The 15,845-nt window shown below is 35.0% G+C and overlaps 1 protein-coding gene across 3 annotated transcripts in view; it reads right to left on the bottom strand.

Moving 5' to 3' along the window:
* Positions 1 to 3,477: 3,477 nt before the first annotated feature.
* The window catches only part of LOC120771617 (zinc transporter 2), a 33,474-nt gene continuing 21,106 nt past the window's right edge, over positions 3,478 to 15,845 (bottom strand). Inside the window, exons 5-10 of one of the 3 annotated variants that reach the window (XR_005704986.1) lie at positions 14,015 to 14,185; positions 8,478 to 8,583; positions 8,233 to 8,402; positions 8,064 to 8,134; positions 4,557 to 4,731; positions 3,478 to 4,498 (exon numbers count right to left, since the gene is read on the bottom strand). Coding sequence is in view for 2 of the 3 variants with exons in the window: in XM_040099707.1 (XP_039955641.1) it covers positions 4,619 to 4,731; positions 8,064 to 8,134; positions 8,233 to 8,402; positions 8,478 to 8,583; positions 14,015 to 14,185 (631 nt within the window). In the remaining variant the exon portion in view is untranslated. Of the gene's footprint in view, positions 4,732 to 8,063; positions 8,135 to 8,232; positions 8,403 to 8,477; positions 8,584 to 14,014; positions 14,186 to 15,845 lie in introns of all 3 variants that reach the window. The other 2 variants (XM_040099707.1, XM_040099708.1) reach the window with 2 other exon arrangements.

Here is a 15,845-nt window from a genome sequence, read left to right as displayed (position 1 = left end):
CAGAGTTCTTCGCAAATAAGGAGGGTTGCTTCTACGAGGGGGTATTATGAAGTTGCTGTCTAGATGGAAACCGATTATCGAACGAAACGGCGCATATTTGAACTAAATCCGATTACTGTAATAGTTTTTATAAAGCATTGAATAATCAGTATAGTCTTGCAAGAAATAGTGATATAACACTCAGCTTGAACATATATTAAAGACTTTGAATGAGATTCCATCTAATTAAAATACATTTGATTTTTAGTTGGAGGGGTGCTCCACTGGAAGTAGCAAAAGCTACAAATTCTAACCGGAGACTTAAATCTAGTACCAATGGGAGATTCGTGGTGACTGTGGTTTAAACCTAAAAGCACGTTGAATTCAAAACTCAGTTCTGTGTGGATTCACACTGCGGCCACAACACGGCAGAGAATTTATGTTGTCCTGGAACCGGACCAATGTGAAAAAGTTGTCTCTTCCAAATTACCAATTGGAACCAAATAATGGTTGCAAAAAGCTTGTATTGTTTGGGGCGCTAATCAACGCATTGTTGATCAGCATGCTTTTAAGTACCGTGAGGTTAGGCCATGTGCGGCAGGTACTCAAGTAAAACAAAACTAAAGATGTCCATTACATTACCAACTGCGTGTTTGTCAAAAGGTTTAATTATCTTCGATTTATTATTGTTTTTGTTAACAAGCTAAATGGAATTTTTCGATTTTTATAACGGTTAATTTAGTTGAGCACCGAATTTCATCAAATTTTGTTTGCGGAACGAGTATTTCTGTGCGGACACGTTGAAAATGTTCCGAAAAGCTTTTGTTGATCAAACTATAACATATGTATGTAAAAAAAAAAAATTTATGAGTAGTACAACTATTTCAATGCGGGCCGAAAACGCGAAAAAGACGAACCACGTCAAAAACTCAGACATTTGGTGGTTGAATATCATAGTTTGACGATTGACGTTTTAGTGAACGCACCAAAACAAAACAATTTCCAATATTGGACTTAAACCTTTGAAATTATTTTCGCAAAAATTCTATATATTCCGATGTTGTTGTTGTTGTAAAAACAAAAAAAATATATTTGCTTTTTATGAATGCTGCACAGATGACAGTCTTTACACGATTAAAAATCAAAGTCTGTTCCGATTACATGTATGCGACTCTTGTGAGTTTGTCGATAATAGATTTATTTCCTTTATTCAAATATATCTTCCGCGAGGTTGAGTTTCGAGCATGTGATTATTTCAGTAATACTATATATACTAGTCTAAAGTCCAGCGGCTCCGCTCGCTCCTTTTTGTCAGGGATATCATTTATCGTGATAGTAATATAATGGAATAGTTAAATTGGAAATCTACACATTTTGTTGATTGTGCAAATCACTTAAGGTATCGTGTCAGTTTGAACTTTTCGAGAAATAAATTTTTTTTGTTGCATTATCCGATACTCTGCACTATAATAAACATTCTTTTAAATTTTGAAATCGAAATTCAAATTATTAAGGCCGTTACAGCATTTCTTGTAGAAAGGGACAGACTGGGGATTATAGCGACTCCATTCTTTAAGCGCGTTTTTTCAGAATGGTGTTTTTCAAAACGGTTTCCACTCTCAAAGGAAGAGTTTTGAAGATATTTAGTTCCAATTTGGAGAGAAAATTTTTAGCGTAATTCGCTATCGCGCTGTAGAAGCTTTTATTTTTTTTTGAAATCTTACTATTTTTGTCTACGAAAAACTGTCGAAAAAAAGGTAAAAATTCGATACTTTTTGTTCAGCCCGCCGCCGTTTCATCAAATTTCAAAAAAAAAAGCAAAAAAAGCTTCCATGGCACGATAGCGACTTTTCTACAGTTTAATAATTTTTTTGAAATTTTTGCTATAGGCCAAAATTAGAGCCGCAATCGCGGACATCGCACAGGACCTTTTCTTTGTTTACATGTAATTTGAACCATTTATTTAACTATTGTACACCCAATAAATAAACATAAAAAAATATACATATAAAATTATTTTGTATTCGTCATCAACGTATTTATTTATTACAAAAAATCGGACTGATTAGTTAATTACAACAGTAAAAAAAAACATCGCGAAAACCTCGATTTTTCGGAGGGTCCTATTGAGACGAATCGATAAAATTTTTAAAAATCGATTTTTTTACTTAAATCTATTTAAAAATAATCTAAGAATATGTCCCCAAAGTCTTGGAAGGGAATTCGAAATATTTTCGAAGCTAGAAGGGAAATAGTGACCGAGTGTCTAGCAGATATATGAGCGATTGGGCAGAAAACGAAAATTTTGACGGACGATTTCTCGGTTTTTCATTTTTATGATTTTTAAACATATTTTTAAACAACATAAAGTAATTTTTTTTTGGAAAATTTTTTCAATTTTTAAAATTTTTTTAAAATTTTACACTTTTTTTTGTAATTTTTTTAGTTTAAATAGAAGATAAATTATTAGAAAATATGAATCTCTATGAATTTTTTGTATCCGATATAAATTGCAACCAGCATCCTGCCCGTCCGACAAATGCACATACGAGATGCATCGGACAATTGCTTTCCAAAGGAAGAATATCAAAGCTTTCATATCCAAAAAATTTATGAATGATGTTTAAACATATTACTATAAACCCTAGAAATTTCGTTTTAATCACTTATTTTTTTCCCTTCCAAAAAAAATCCTCAAAAATATCGATTTTTTGAAGCCTCTAAAGCAGGCTCCCCCCTTAAGGAGTAGTACTCGTATATACATAAATATGTGTGATGTAACAACATCTGCACAGTCTCTACATATATATATATATATGCTTCTAGTTATAGTGAATAACACTGCAAGAGTAGCGCAGAAGAGGGCGCTTCTCACGCTCCCTATCAAATCACATGGCAATGTTACGTTTAACATTCATCGAATGTAATTGCAAAATCGACGGCTAAAACACAGATACTACACATAAGAAAACACATCAATACTTGTCATCATATTATGCACTCATCTCAAGTTATGATTCAACATTTTCTTATTCTTGCAACTATCACTATAATTCATGTATGTATGTAAACAAAAACCACTGTACCCTGCAAGTAGCAGTGTGATTTTATTTTGTATTTTTGAAGAAAAAAATGTTCAAATGATTCTTACAAGAATATTGAACATGCTTATGTTTTTAAATATAATTTTTTTTATTTATGAATTGTTTTGACTTTTAACATAAAACGATAGAAAGTAGCCTATGCTCGTCAGCCAAATCGGTTCAGCCGTTCTTAAGTTATAAATATATATATAAGGCCGCGGTTTGGACCTTCTCCAGGACTTAAGAAATACCCGTGCAACATCCGTCACGTCTTTCCGTGCTGTGGTTCGGGCGTAATGCGCGGACATACAAAATAGGTGTTTAATTTTTATATATAAGATTAACACACCTAAATAAAATGAAAAATAATTGAGAGCAACCTTTTCGGGATTTCATTTAAATTTCATACTTTTGACATTTAATATATTATTTTTATTAGTTTCGCTGAATAAATACGACAGTTTTAATTAATTTTTGTGTTGCAACAACAGCTTACATAGTGACTATGACGCAAATATAACTAAATATATAACATTAATAAACGCGCTCAAAAACTAAGCCTACATACATATACTAATTAACTGTTGCTTATTTTAAAATATATTTTTTTCTAATACTCATTTTTGTGCAATTTTGTTTACCTATGAATATTGCGGCGCTGTAATTGCTGTTTAACCGCGAGGATTTTCATTATCACATTGAGCGCGATAAAACAAGCAAACAGCAGACTATTTATTTTCTGTATATACCCTCATATATTTACGATAGGTACATTTTATTTTCGCACCTTTTGGATTTTTTTGAATTTTATTTTATTATTTCTAGTTTTTTCGTTTTTCTCTTTAGTTTTTTTACGCTTTTTTTAGAATTTTTTTTTATAGCGGCGAACTTTGGTTTTTCACGCTTAGTAATTGTGAGTAATGGCAATAAATGATTGTGAATTGGTGTTGTTTGTATATGTGTGTGTACATGTGCATATACGTGTATGTGTTGTATCCATTTTATGAAGCACACGCGTGAAATATATAAATTCTTCCATATATGAAGACCGATATGAGCAACAGCCATATATCCGCGCACTGGCATGCCGCGCGCCCTCTCATAGAGGTAATAAATTTAACGATCAATTAGCGTAGAGCATTTAATGACAACGTCAATTGTCTGTGATAGAATTACTACAGCTCGGATGCATCGCAAGTGTGGCACAGCCGCCTCCGACCGCGTCCTCCTGTCAATCGTCTTTAAGCGCACATACGTGAGCACCAACACATACATATGTACATATATATATAAATATATGTGGTATATATCACCTTCTCTTCCATCTCTTTCTCCCTCTGCATTCTCCAGTGAAGCTTAAATTGCACACTTTCATCACACATTCATCGGTCTGGTCTGGCAAGGCGTCGTGTGATCGTTTAATCCGTCGGTTCAGTCTTTGACGATAAAATTCATAAAGTTAATGCTTTTATTACAACTTTTAATTTCATTTACTTTTTTTCTTTCTTAGCTACACACAAGCATATGCTGGCTTATTTGTCTAAGTGCAAGTGGTTTTATGTGCTCGTGGAACGTTCGATTTGTATGGTGCAATGTTTGATGTCGTATTTGCTGCCACAGGCTACTTGTGTGGCGCGCTGCAGCACCGTGTTGCTGTCCGAGAGAAAATCTGCGAATGCACAAATCGGAAATTTAATATTAGTCATTAGCAAATACGGTTATTTACTTTTTCAGAATTCAATTAAAAGATTTAGCGCAAAATTAATGGAAGCACGTGACGCTTGGATTGGAATTCTAATTGCATTCCAGAATTATTAAGAAATTGCAGAAGTTCTAAGAAGCTAATAATACATGCTGCATAATTAGTCACAAAAGACCATGGCTTACGAGGAAATCAAACAGAGTTCACTTTAGCTCCATTTCATTCCAAACCGAACCAAACCGAAATTTATATACATAGAAATTTTAAAAGCTCAGCCAGAATTAAATCATTATTTGGTTAAGAAAGCATCTGCAAGAATTTCTAGAATCGTAAATAGATTAAGATAGGGAACAAAAATCTCAAGAACCATGAATGTTATAGTCCAAGACTGCGACATAATTTCTTTCATAAAGTCATGAATCAAAGTACCTACCTGTCAAGGTATTTCATAAAATTCAATGGGACAAAACTTTCGTAATATTTATTGTTCTTATTTAAACCATTTAAAATTCGGTAAATACACTAAGCGTCGTTTCAGTAATTTGACTGTAAAGGACAAAAGCAAGCTTCGAACTCAGTGAGTTGTGTTTATAAATTTCCGCCTACGAAAATGTCAAAAATCTTTTCATTAGCAGTAGGACACCAGTAGGTAAGCGCTTGGAATACTAGTGAATTAACTTTGCTTAAATTTACGTTTTTGAATCCAGAAGTTTGATTAAAGACCTTCAAGCATCTTCTGTTGATATGTATAAAATCTAAGCTCTGGCTAAATATTGATAAGTTTGGATCAGTCCAACTAATTAGCTCTATTAGAAGCTTCTTTAGGCGTAGCTCCCAATTCTGTATTGCCAATTTCAATGGTTTGGTGCTCTTACAGCGGCACAAAAGAATTCAATCAGAAACCGGCCGGACTGTCAACTCGGCAGAATTCTGCCGCTACAACAACAACAATAATCAGAAGCCGACTCTTAGGCCTGCAGTAATCTGTGCTGTTGGTTAGGTTAGACTGGTAGGCCAATGAACCATGCATAAATCAATACAAGTTGTGTTCATTCTGGGACCTCTTCTGTACTGGCGTAGATACCAATTACGCGGTATTATCCGAGATAAGCACAATTTAGGGACTTACGAAAATGTAATTCTAAAGTATTTTCAGTCAATTTGCAACGTAAGTAGTGAAGAATGTTATTGGTGCGAGAATGAGCTTCGAACAAAGAGATTTTCTTTTAAAATTTGAAAAACTTTTACCGAAACGTTTCAATTGATGAAACTAGCTTAGGGCGATGATTGCCTATCTCGTAGCAGAGTGCACGAGTGGTTTCAACGTTTTCAAAGTGGTCGTGAGGACATAAATGACGATCAACATGTGGGCCAATCAAAATCCGTAATCACCGGAAATTCTTTCTAAACTGTGCGTAAGTTCATCAAAAAAAAAAGCAGAAATTATCATTGAAATATTTGGGCTTACGAAAGGGTTTGTTCCGCACAAATTGTCTGACGACCAAAAATTGCTCAGAATCCAACATTCGATCGACGTTTGTGATTATTTGACCAGAAATCACATTTTAACCATTAACAATTACGCGTATTTACCTTATATTGCACTGTGTGACTTCTTTCTTTTCGGAAAAATGCATTTGCCCATGAAAGGAAAGTGTTATGCAGACGTAGAGGCCATTCAAAAGGCTTGCATCGGCATACTGGCGGCCATAACGGCCAACGAGCGAAAACACTCGTTCGACATGCTTTTGGACGTTTAAAAAGCTGTATTGAAGCAGAAGGAGGCTACTTTGAATAAAATGAATTAATTTTGCCGAAAAAACCATTTGTTCTTTTTTTTTTTGTAAGTCCTATTTACTTTGGAACTCACCTTGTACCTTAAGTAGTAATCTGTGCCAACTTTTGTGAAGATACATTGTCAAATGTGAAAGTTTTCCATACAAGCCCTTGATTCCGATCGTTCGGTTTGCAAGGTAGCTATATGTTATAGTGCGATATAGTGGTCCGATATCGGCAGTTCCGACAAATGAGCAACTTCACGAAGAGAAAATGACGTTTGCAAAATTTAAAAACAATATCTTAAAAATTGAGGGACTAGTTCGTATACAGACGGACAGACAGACAGGCGGACATGGCTAAATCAACTCAGCTCAACATACTGATAATTTATATATATACTTTGTAGGGTCTCCGACGCTTATTCATGGATGTTACAAACTTCTTGGCAAACTTAATATATTGTGTTCAAGGTATAAATATCTGTTCAAGGGAGATCCAACGATTTTGGATTAACCTCACAACCTGACCTAACCTAAGTTCAGTCGAAACTACAAGTTTTCTGAAAAATGTTAATAGATCAGTTTACGGGTTTCAAAAAATCTATTCTTTTATTGTCTTATTAAATTCTACAACACCTCTAGAATATTGTTCAAAATTTTCAAGTTGATCCGAGTAATAGTTTCGGAGATACATCCTTGAGAACTTGTCCGCTCGGGGCTAGCTAGGCTAAGGGCGCCGCCTTTAAATGCGTTTTTTTCGAAATTGTGTTTTTGAAGTCAGTTGGCAAGATTTCTCGAGAACTACCCAACCGATCTTCATGAAATTTTACACAGGTCCTTAAAATATAATTTTTAAAAGCTTGGACGACGGATATTTTTTTCCATTGCAACTATATGGGAAAAAAATGCCGCGAAATTTATATTGAATTATTCATTTTTTTGTAAAAATGTCTGCCAAAAATCTAATTTCCAGTTTCTGCATCGTCCACGTATTTTTTAACTTTAGATGATCCTGTAAGGAGTTATCCTGCCAACGCGTGCGCATCTTTTTTCCGAGGGGTCACCGAAATCGCGACGCTATGGCCGAGGTTAAAATATTTTTTTCAAAAAATTTAAAAATTTTTATATGACATAAGACTATTTGAAAAAGTGCTGTGTTTAACTGAGGAAACCCATGTAACCCTTTAAGTCTAAAGTTTTTCGAAAAGGTACATCCAAAGTTTATGGCAGAGATAGATTTTGTCGCAGTTTATATATTTCTAATTTGCAAAACAAAGAAATTTGACTCACTCGCTGTATGTTCGTCTAATATGTGGTTCGGTGTCAATGAAGGAGAAGAGAGAATGATGATATAAATATATGTTACCAAATCGCTTTCTCTTAAATTGATTGTTTCATTTTGTGGAGAGATAGCCTTTTCGATCTAACCTTAATTAACCTGATGTTTCGGAGGATTCAGTTTCTCATTAAATTCCTGCATTATAATCTTTAATATGAATCCTAGTGCAAAGAAATACTCACCAATGACTAAGTGCACCATCATGACGCTATGGTTATTCGTGTGACTCCAGACATTCAAATGGTGTACAGATCTGTAGAAGTATAGAGAAGAGGAAGGAGCACAGATTATTGCATTGAATACATATAGTATATGTCAGTCTCGAGTTTAGCAGAGCCAAGAGGCACTTACTTAACGCCTTCAATGTCGGCCAAATCCAACGCCAAGCTACGCAGTGAGATCGATGGCGGCACAGCATCCAGGAGAATACCAACCGATTCCCGAAGCAGACGCACAGTGGTCATGAAAACGATAACGGAGAACAGTAGCGTGCACAACGGATCGGCAAACTTCGCGCTGGGCTGTCGGAGGAACGTGAATCAAACACAAATTAAATAGACAGTTTAAGTGGTGAAATTAAGGCCAAATTGACTCACATAAATTTGTATTAAAATTGATGCGAGAAAGACGCCAATGCTCTGCACCAGATCGCCGATGACGTGTATCATGGCGGCGCGCAAATTTAGGTTATCGGCGCTGTCACTGTGGGTGGGCGAAGTGTGAAAAAAAAATTAAGTATATTCAAAGCGAATAAATAAATAAGTAAATTAAAAGTTATTGCGAAAGTGTTGGAAAAAATGAAAATAAAATAGATGAGCGCGAAAATGCGAGACAAAAACATAACCTGCAAAAATCATGTTGAAAATAATTGCAACTATAATTAAAAGGGAAAAATCCGCTGCCACATGCACGCACACATACATACACAAACGTGTATTTGCAGGGCGAAAAAACCGCATGCGAATTAAGTTGGTAAATCGCTGGCGGTAAATTGAAATGTGTTGCTTATTGACACAAATGTCGAGTGCGATTGTGTCAAATAAGGAAAAAATTAATAATTGCCAGCAAAAAATGGGTGAAAATTATTATTTATGCATGTAGGGAAAATGCATCAGCGCGGCGCAGAAAATACATATGAACGCATACCCACGCGTGCGCACACATTTGATATTCATAAAAAGCGCTGGCGAAATCAATTTTAAGCACTTTTGTAAACGAAAATATGCACAAGTCAATATGAATTATGCACGCGAATCCGCTTGGATTAACTTCATTTACATACAAGCGCAAGCACACAAGCGCCTACAAGTATTAATGGGAATTTGCAAATAACAAGAAATCGAAAAACGAAAAACACGCGGCCAAAAATCAAAATTTAAAGCGGAAAAAAAACTTAAAAATGGATAAATGAGAGGCTGCGTGGCATACAAATTTAAGTTGCTGCAAATTTACTATGCATATGTGATTGAATTTAGCGGTAGTATGCTTAATAGAGTTACAGTTATTAGTTTATCAGAAGAAATCACTTGCTGAGCTTTCAGTTTAACTGTGAAATTGGCATAATGTCATAAATAGTTAATATACCGGGTTTTCCAATAGGGATGATATGATTTCTAAGTGTCCTTCCGATCATTTTTAATATGTCATGATCTTTTCATTGTATTTAGTAATGTTTACATTTTCATCATGAAAAGATATACGCAAGAATAACGTTTGCAAATTATTCAATTTTATTATAAAAAAATCGTTCTCTAATTGCAACTTTTCGTGCACCTTTGCCATTTTACCATCGTAATAATCGGCCAACTTTGCTCGCTATTTGTCGGGCATACATTTCCTTCGCATAATGTTCAAGTGCCAACTGGATAACGAACCGTTTGAAGTAATGAACATATTGCCGGCGTTCAGGCAAGTGTTGCTGAAGACCGCAATTTGTTCCAAAACATTTTCAAGTATTGGGACTGCCTCAAACCACAGCTTGGCGGATTTTGATAAGGGATATTGACTTTCATCCGTATAAAATTGTTCTCAGTCAAGAACTGCAGCCATTGGACCACCGTAAACATGGTAAATTTGCTGATTTTGCCTAGGAACAACTTGAAAATGATAACGATTTTTTAAGCAAATCAACTTCTCCGATGAGGCTCACTTTCAGCTGAGTGATGCGGTGAATAAGCAAAACTGTCGATTCTGGAGCAAAGAGAATCCACAAATTATTCTTGAACAACCATTACATTCATTAACTTGTAAATTGACAGTTTGGTCTGGTGGAATCATCGGTTCGTAATTCTTTCGAAATGAAGCTGATTATACCGTCACTGTAATGGAGAGCGATATAGATCGATGATAATCAAAATTTTATGACCGCAATTGGATGAAGTTGAAATTGACAACATCTGGTTCTAACAAGACGAAGCTACGTGCTGGCTGCTCGGCAAAAACCGAATTATGGCGAAAACAGTTTGGAGATTCGAATATTTCAAGAAATTGTGACATTGAATAGCATTCAAGAAGTTGTGTTTTAACACCATAAGGCTACTTCCTGTGAGGTTATTTCAAGTCATTCAGCAATAAACCAGAGCCTCTTTAAGCTTAAGAAGTCAATATTGAACGTGCTTTTCATGACATACGACTTGATGTAGTGGAAAAAGTACTTGAAAACTGGGTTCCTCGAATTCGTTCCTGCAAATGATGCAACATACGTATTTTCAGAACTTAATAAAATAAATAGAAAAAACATTTAAATTTCCTTAACATTTAGTGTGTGTTTTTTTGAAAAGAAATCATATCACTCTTATTAGAAAGCTCTGTATAACAACTTTTTTCAGTTCGTAAAAACTTGAAGAGTAATGGATCGCAGAAAAAACTGGTATAAGGGTAAATGATTGGCATAAAACAGAAATTATTTTCTATACGGCAAAACTCGAATATAGGAAAGTGAACTAGGTGATGTAATAAATTAAACGGATTAGCTAATCAAAGATGAGTTGCCTTTGATTGGTCACCTTTTGGCCAGTGGTTTAACGAATATACAACTGTATAAATAAAAAATAATGACATCAGATAGAAATTGTCCTAGATTCATCAAGCTCTTTAGCTAAGAACCGAGTTGAACGCAAGACTAGCATAAATCAAATAGACTGGCATAATGAAACAAAAACTGGTTTGCTAGGTATTAGACAACAAGTATACCTATGCTAACTAATACTTTAGTAAACTGGCATAATAAATTAGAGAAATAAAGCTAGATTTAAGCATATTTTCTTATATGGAATGTAACTCAACGTTCCGAATCAGTTGTGGCTTTCACATTTACAGTCTTTACAAGAGAGCAGAGCTAAAACATAGTAAGCAGAGAATTCGGGAATAGAAAAGTAATAAAATTATATTATTAGAACTGTAGGGTTTGTGTTATACCATCGCTTTTAGTATCTTTCTCTATAGCAGGTTGCCTTTTATATTCGGGATTTTGCAATCCTACAGTTGCAACTGACATCTTTATAATAAATTTTGACATTTCTGAAGTTATACAGACTTAAAACGTTTTGACATGAGAGCTCTATTTGTGTTGCCAACAGTAACTTATAATATTCATCTCACCAAAAAATGGAATAAAATGACGAGGACTTCCGCGTAATTATTTTTTACAACTTTCGACGTGAATAAACTCAGCAACAGTCACTCAAAAAAGTCGCGTTGATTAGTCGAGGAAAATGTTCAAACATAGGTATTTTGATTTCTCGGCATTTTGATTTAGCTGCGTATTTAAATTTTGTAGGTATTTTGATGTGTCGGCATTTTGAACTTCGGTAGTTTAAGTGTATCCGGTAAACAGTAGTCGACTGTACGGCTGCCTCAAGATGAGCCAAATTCAACAAAAGTTCTTCTCAGACGAAGCACTTCCAATCAAATTGTTGCCTGTTTTTTCGAAAAACTGAAAGTTTCACAATTATACCACTGATTGATATTTAGCTGACAGAGTACAGTTGACATTACTATTCTGTTTATGCATTTTACTATGCGAGTTAGAGGTTATGAATGCTTGAGAGCTCTGAATAGTAGGGCCTATTTGGAAAGTCCAACCTATATTGAGGTTAGTGAACATTAGTTCTCTACACTGGACGTCTTCATCAAAGGCTTTTTGTATAAACTCAAGTGCAAATCAAATAAACAAGAAGTGATGTAACTTTCAATATTATTCTTCCAAAACTTAGTCTTTAATCAATCGGATCATATCTGTACAACGTTATTGTTGTTGTAGGCCGATTGGAACGCAATGGGCTAACAGTCTTCCCAACTTTTGTCATTGTGAAAACAGGATTTTCGCATGCTGATAAAATATTGCCTTTTGAAAGAAAATGCTTGGCTTTATGACAAGTTTCCGGACTCCAGAAAAACCAAAAGAGGTTTTCAGTAAAAACGAAGGCAAACATCCATTAATTTGAGCTTCGAATTGCTTCCGCATTCATCGTACTCTCTAGATCTGGCACCAGGGACCATATTCTGTTCTCATATTTAAAAAAATGCTCGCTGGGAAGAAGTTTTTGGTGAATGTAGAAGTGAACAAGTGAAGCAAAGGACAATCGTACGACAAAAAATGCTATCGATAGTTGGATGGTCTTTATAATCAATGTACCATCCTTGAGGGAACTACTATAAGTTGTATAAATAAAATTAATTTTGTCAAAAAATATGTGTTTTATTATGGTAGGTCGGGGACTTTTTAAATGAACATGTATAGTATGAACAAGTTTTTTGATATCTAAATATTTGTGAAATATGATTATATGTCATCTGCGAACATATTGTGAATAGCATACACATGATGCCATACAAACTGGCCAAGATCTTATAATGTTTTATAGTCTAAGAAATGCTCTACGTTAGCTTCGATGCAGCCGAATTTTACATTTGTTTTGGTATGTGTTTCAAAACATCATCGGCTGAGTGCCCATATAGAGGGAAGTCTTTATAAATTCGATGTTGAGAATATTATTAGCAAGGTGAGAGTCAAAATTGAAATGCTTTGATGGAAGTACAATTTTTAATCGCAACAAAATGCTTCAATTCTTAATCTATAGTTCTATAGTTCAATATTATAAACTAAAACTTCCACATAATAAGCTCAACGGGTAACCAATGGGTCACAGAAGGTTCTAATATAGTCTTAAGGGGGGGTAGGGTTTTCAAGGTAAAAAAAAGACTTTTTTTGTGAATTTATTTCTCAAATCTGGATTGAGTAATTTTATTCGGACCTTTTGTACGTTATATATAGCACACTTTTGACAATGTAAGGTAATTTTTTTATGCAGAAATATTGAGGCATAAGCCGGTAACAGATATTCTCCCAGGAACACTTGAGAAAAAAGGCCTTTGCGGTGTTCACCATAACTCGGCTGGAAATTTTGCGAAAATAAAAACTAAAGAAAAGTTAGTTTAACTATAATCACATCTTCCCCCCAACGGTTTCTGAAAACTTTTTTTTGCATTCAAAAATTTTTGGCGGCCATCTAAAATGTAAAACTGTTATTTTCAACTAAAAATTCCGCCATTTGTGGGTGGAAAAGACCCTTAATGAAAAAAAAAATTATTTAATAAACGTTGGGGCGGTATTTTATATGTCAAAATGTGTTCAAAGTTTGAAATGAATCGATCAAGTAGTTTTGAAATGACAGTGAACATGGACTTTGAAAAAGTAGTTTTGAGAAAAACACGCACAAAGCTGCACTTCTATCCCGACCGCCCTCAGCTGTTAGAGTTAGAGCGCTAAAGGCCAGGAGACTAATAAGACGATAACTTTAAGAATATTACTTCTATCGACTTAAAATTTAAGGACATATTCTTGAAATGTTAAACAATAAGATAAGACAAATCGATTCCACGAAAGTGAAAAACCCTACCCCCCCCTTAATATAGCGTCTCGATTATTATAATAAACGAGTGGTAGAAAATCTATTATATTATTGTACGGTCATTAGTTTTTGTAGTGAAAATTTTAATTCACTTTGGATTTCTCTAGTAATATTAAATCAGGAGCATAACTGTATATAACTAACGTACATACCATATTAACATTTAATTTTTTATACAAGTGAGTACATTTAAATAAGTGGTTAGCATATTTTTTACTCACCATTTTTTGAATTCATTGCCACCACCGCCATTTGAACCATTAACTTGCGCCAAGGCATTGCCGGCCGCCGCTGAATGGGTGTGCGAATGTGAGTGCGCATGTGCGTGTGCATGGCTGTGACCATGAGCAGCTCCATGCGTTAGCGATGAGCCGTGGAGTATGAAAACCATGCTGAAAGACATATGTGAAACAAATTTGAATTCAATAAAAAGTGCACAACAGACAATAAGAATTTTATATCAGCAATAATATACATATATACCAACTCCCTTGTGTGCCTATGGGTGTCTATATGTATTATGGTATCTAGGTGAGTAAAAACGCACGAATAAAATATGTATGCAAATGAATTGCAGCTGAATTGGCAATTAAGTTTTAATAAAATGCACTCATATAGATATAAATAAGTGCATATGTATATACATACATATTAGGGCGGGTCGATTTAAAAATCGCCCATTGCTCTATGAAAATCATATTCTAGGGATCAAAATAAGAAACTTTGCCGAAGATGTCCCCCAATTTGGGTCGAACTTTTGGGTAGGGGCAAATTTTGAAAAATCCCACTTTGACCCATTTAGAGTGCTTCAATCGAGTCCAAATGTATGACCGACCCCCACTTACTTTGGACGGCCGATCCACCCATGCCAGTGGCACACCCCCTGGAACTCCTCTGGGTTCCCCATACAATCATTTCAAACAATCATTATTTTTGGCCTTTACATGAAAAAACCAGCTAAATGGCTATGCTTCTTCTTTATTTTTATTTATTTATTTATAATAATATCTATTTTTTCTCTTAAGAAATTTATTTAGTCAGAACATATGTAAATGAAAAAATTAATTTGAGTGAGTTTAGAAAAGAAACTAAAAAAAATTATTGTTTGAAGTCTTTTTTACTTTCTAGTCTGGGCAATTTCGCCGGCTCTTTAATGTCGTCGCCATAACTGCCTCTACATTTTCCGGTAGAACCCGTTTGGAAACGCTAGCTAGCAATTGAACATGTCGTTCCGTTCCTTGTATGTGTGATGGAATTTTTGGATCATTAAACGGTGGATCATCTTGATTTATCTGGTTGATTTATCCAAAGCTTCAAACAAATGCCGAAACGGAAGTTCGTGGAAGTGTAGAAGGCAAACAAACCAATGCAATGGTCTTTTTAACAGCAATTCGAATCGTCGTATAATTCCACCGTGTGGGCCAGTGTTTGGTGGCTCACCGTCAGTGCATATTCCAATTAATGTATCCAGTGATATATTTTTATCGTTGAAAAAACCATTTCATTTGGTTGTTTTGGATTCAGCGGTTTCATGTTCCAGACTTACGTAACCAATCAATTCAGAATTGGTTCTCTCAAAATAACAAGATAAGGTTCTTTTACCATCCTAGTATGATACTTCTCATCAATTTTATCTATCGTTCAAGTATCATCTTTTCTGCCATCGAATGAAAAGGCTAACAAATTGGTATCATCTAACCGTTTGCGAAGCACTTCTTGTCTGCATTTCTCTTTTTCTCTGCGAACTTTCGATTTATCCATGATGAGAGGGTTCCCATGCTTATCTTTAATTTTAAAATCTTGCAAAGAAAGCGGTTCCCAATGCTGATGCTACTCTGTCAGGCACACCAAATCTGTCACATACCAAGGCAAAGTTAAAACAATCGTATCTCTCTGTGTATTGTGAACTTGTGCTTCTATCCATATCTTCTTGAACCGATGGCGGTGCGTATGTTGAATCATCGGGATCTTGGTATGTTGGCATTGAAGATATAGACGTTGCTCCTTGCTCTTCAGTTTCCATCATAAATTCATTAATTGTTAGTCTTCTCT

Source organism: Bactrocera tryoni, chromosome 3 (genome assembly GCF_016617805.1).
Source record: "Bactrocera tryoni isolate S06 chromosome 3, CSIRO_BtryS06_freeze2, whole genome shotgun sequence".
In the NCBI taxonomy this organism is placed as follows: domain Eukaryota; kingdom Metazoa; phylum Arthropoda; class Insecta; order Diptera; family Tephritidae; genus Bactrocera; species Bactrocera tryoni.
This window is presented reverse-complemented; position numbering and strand designations above follow the sequence as displayed.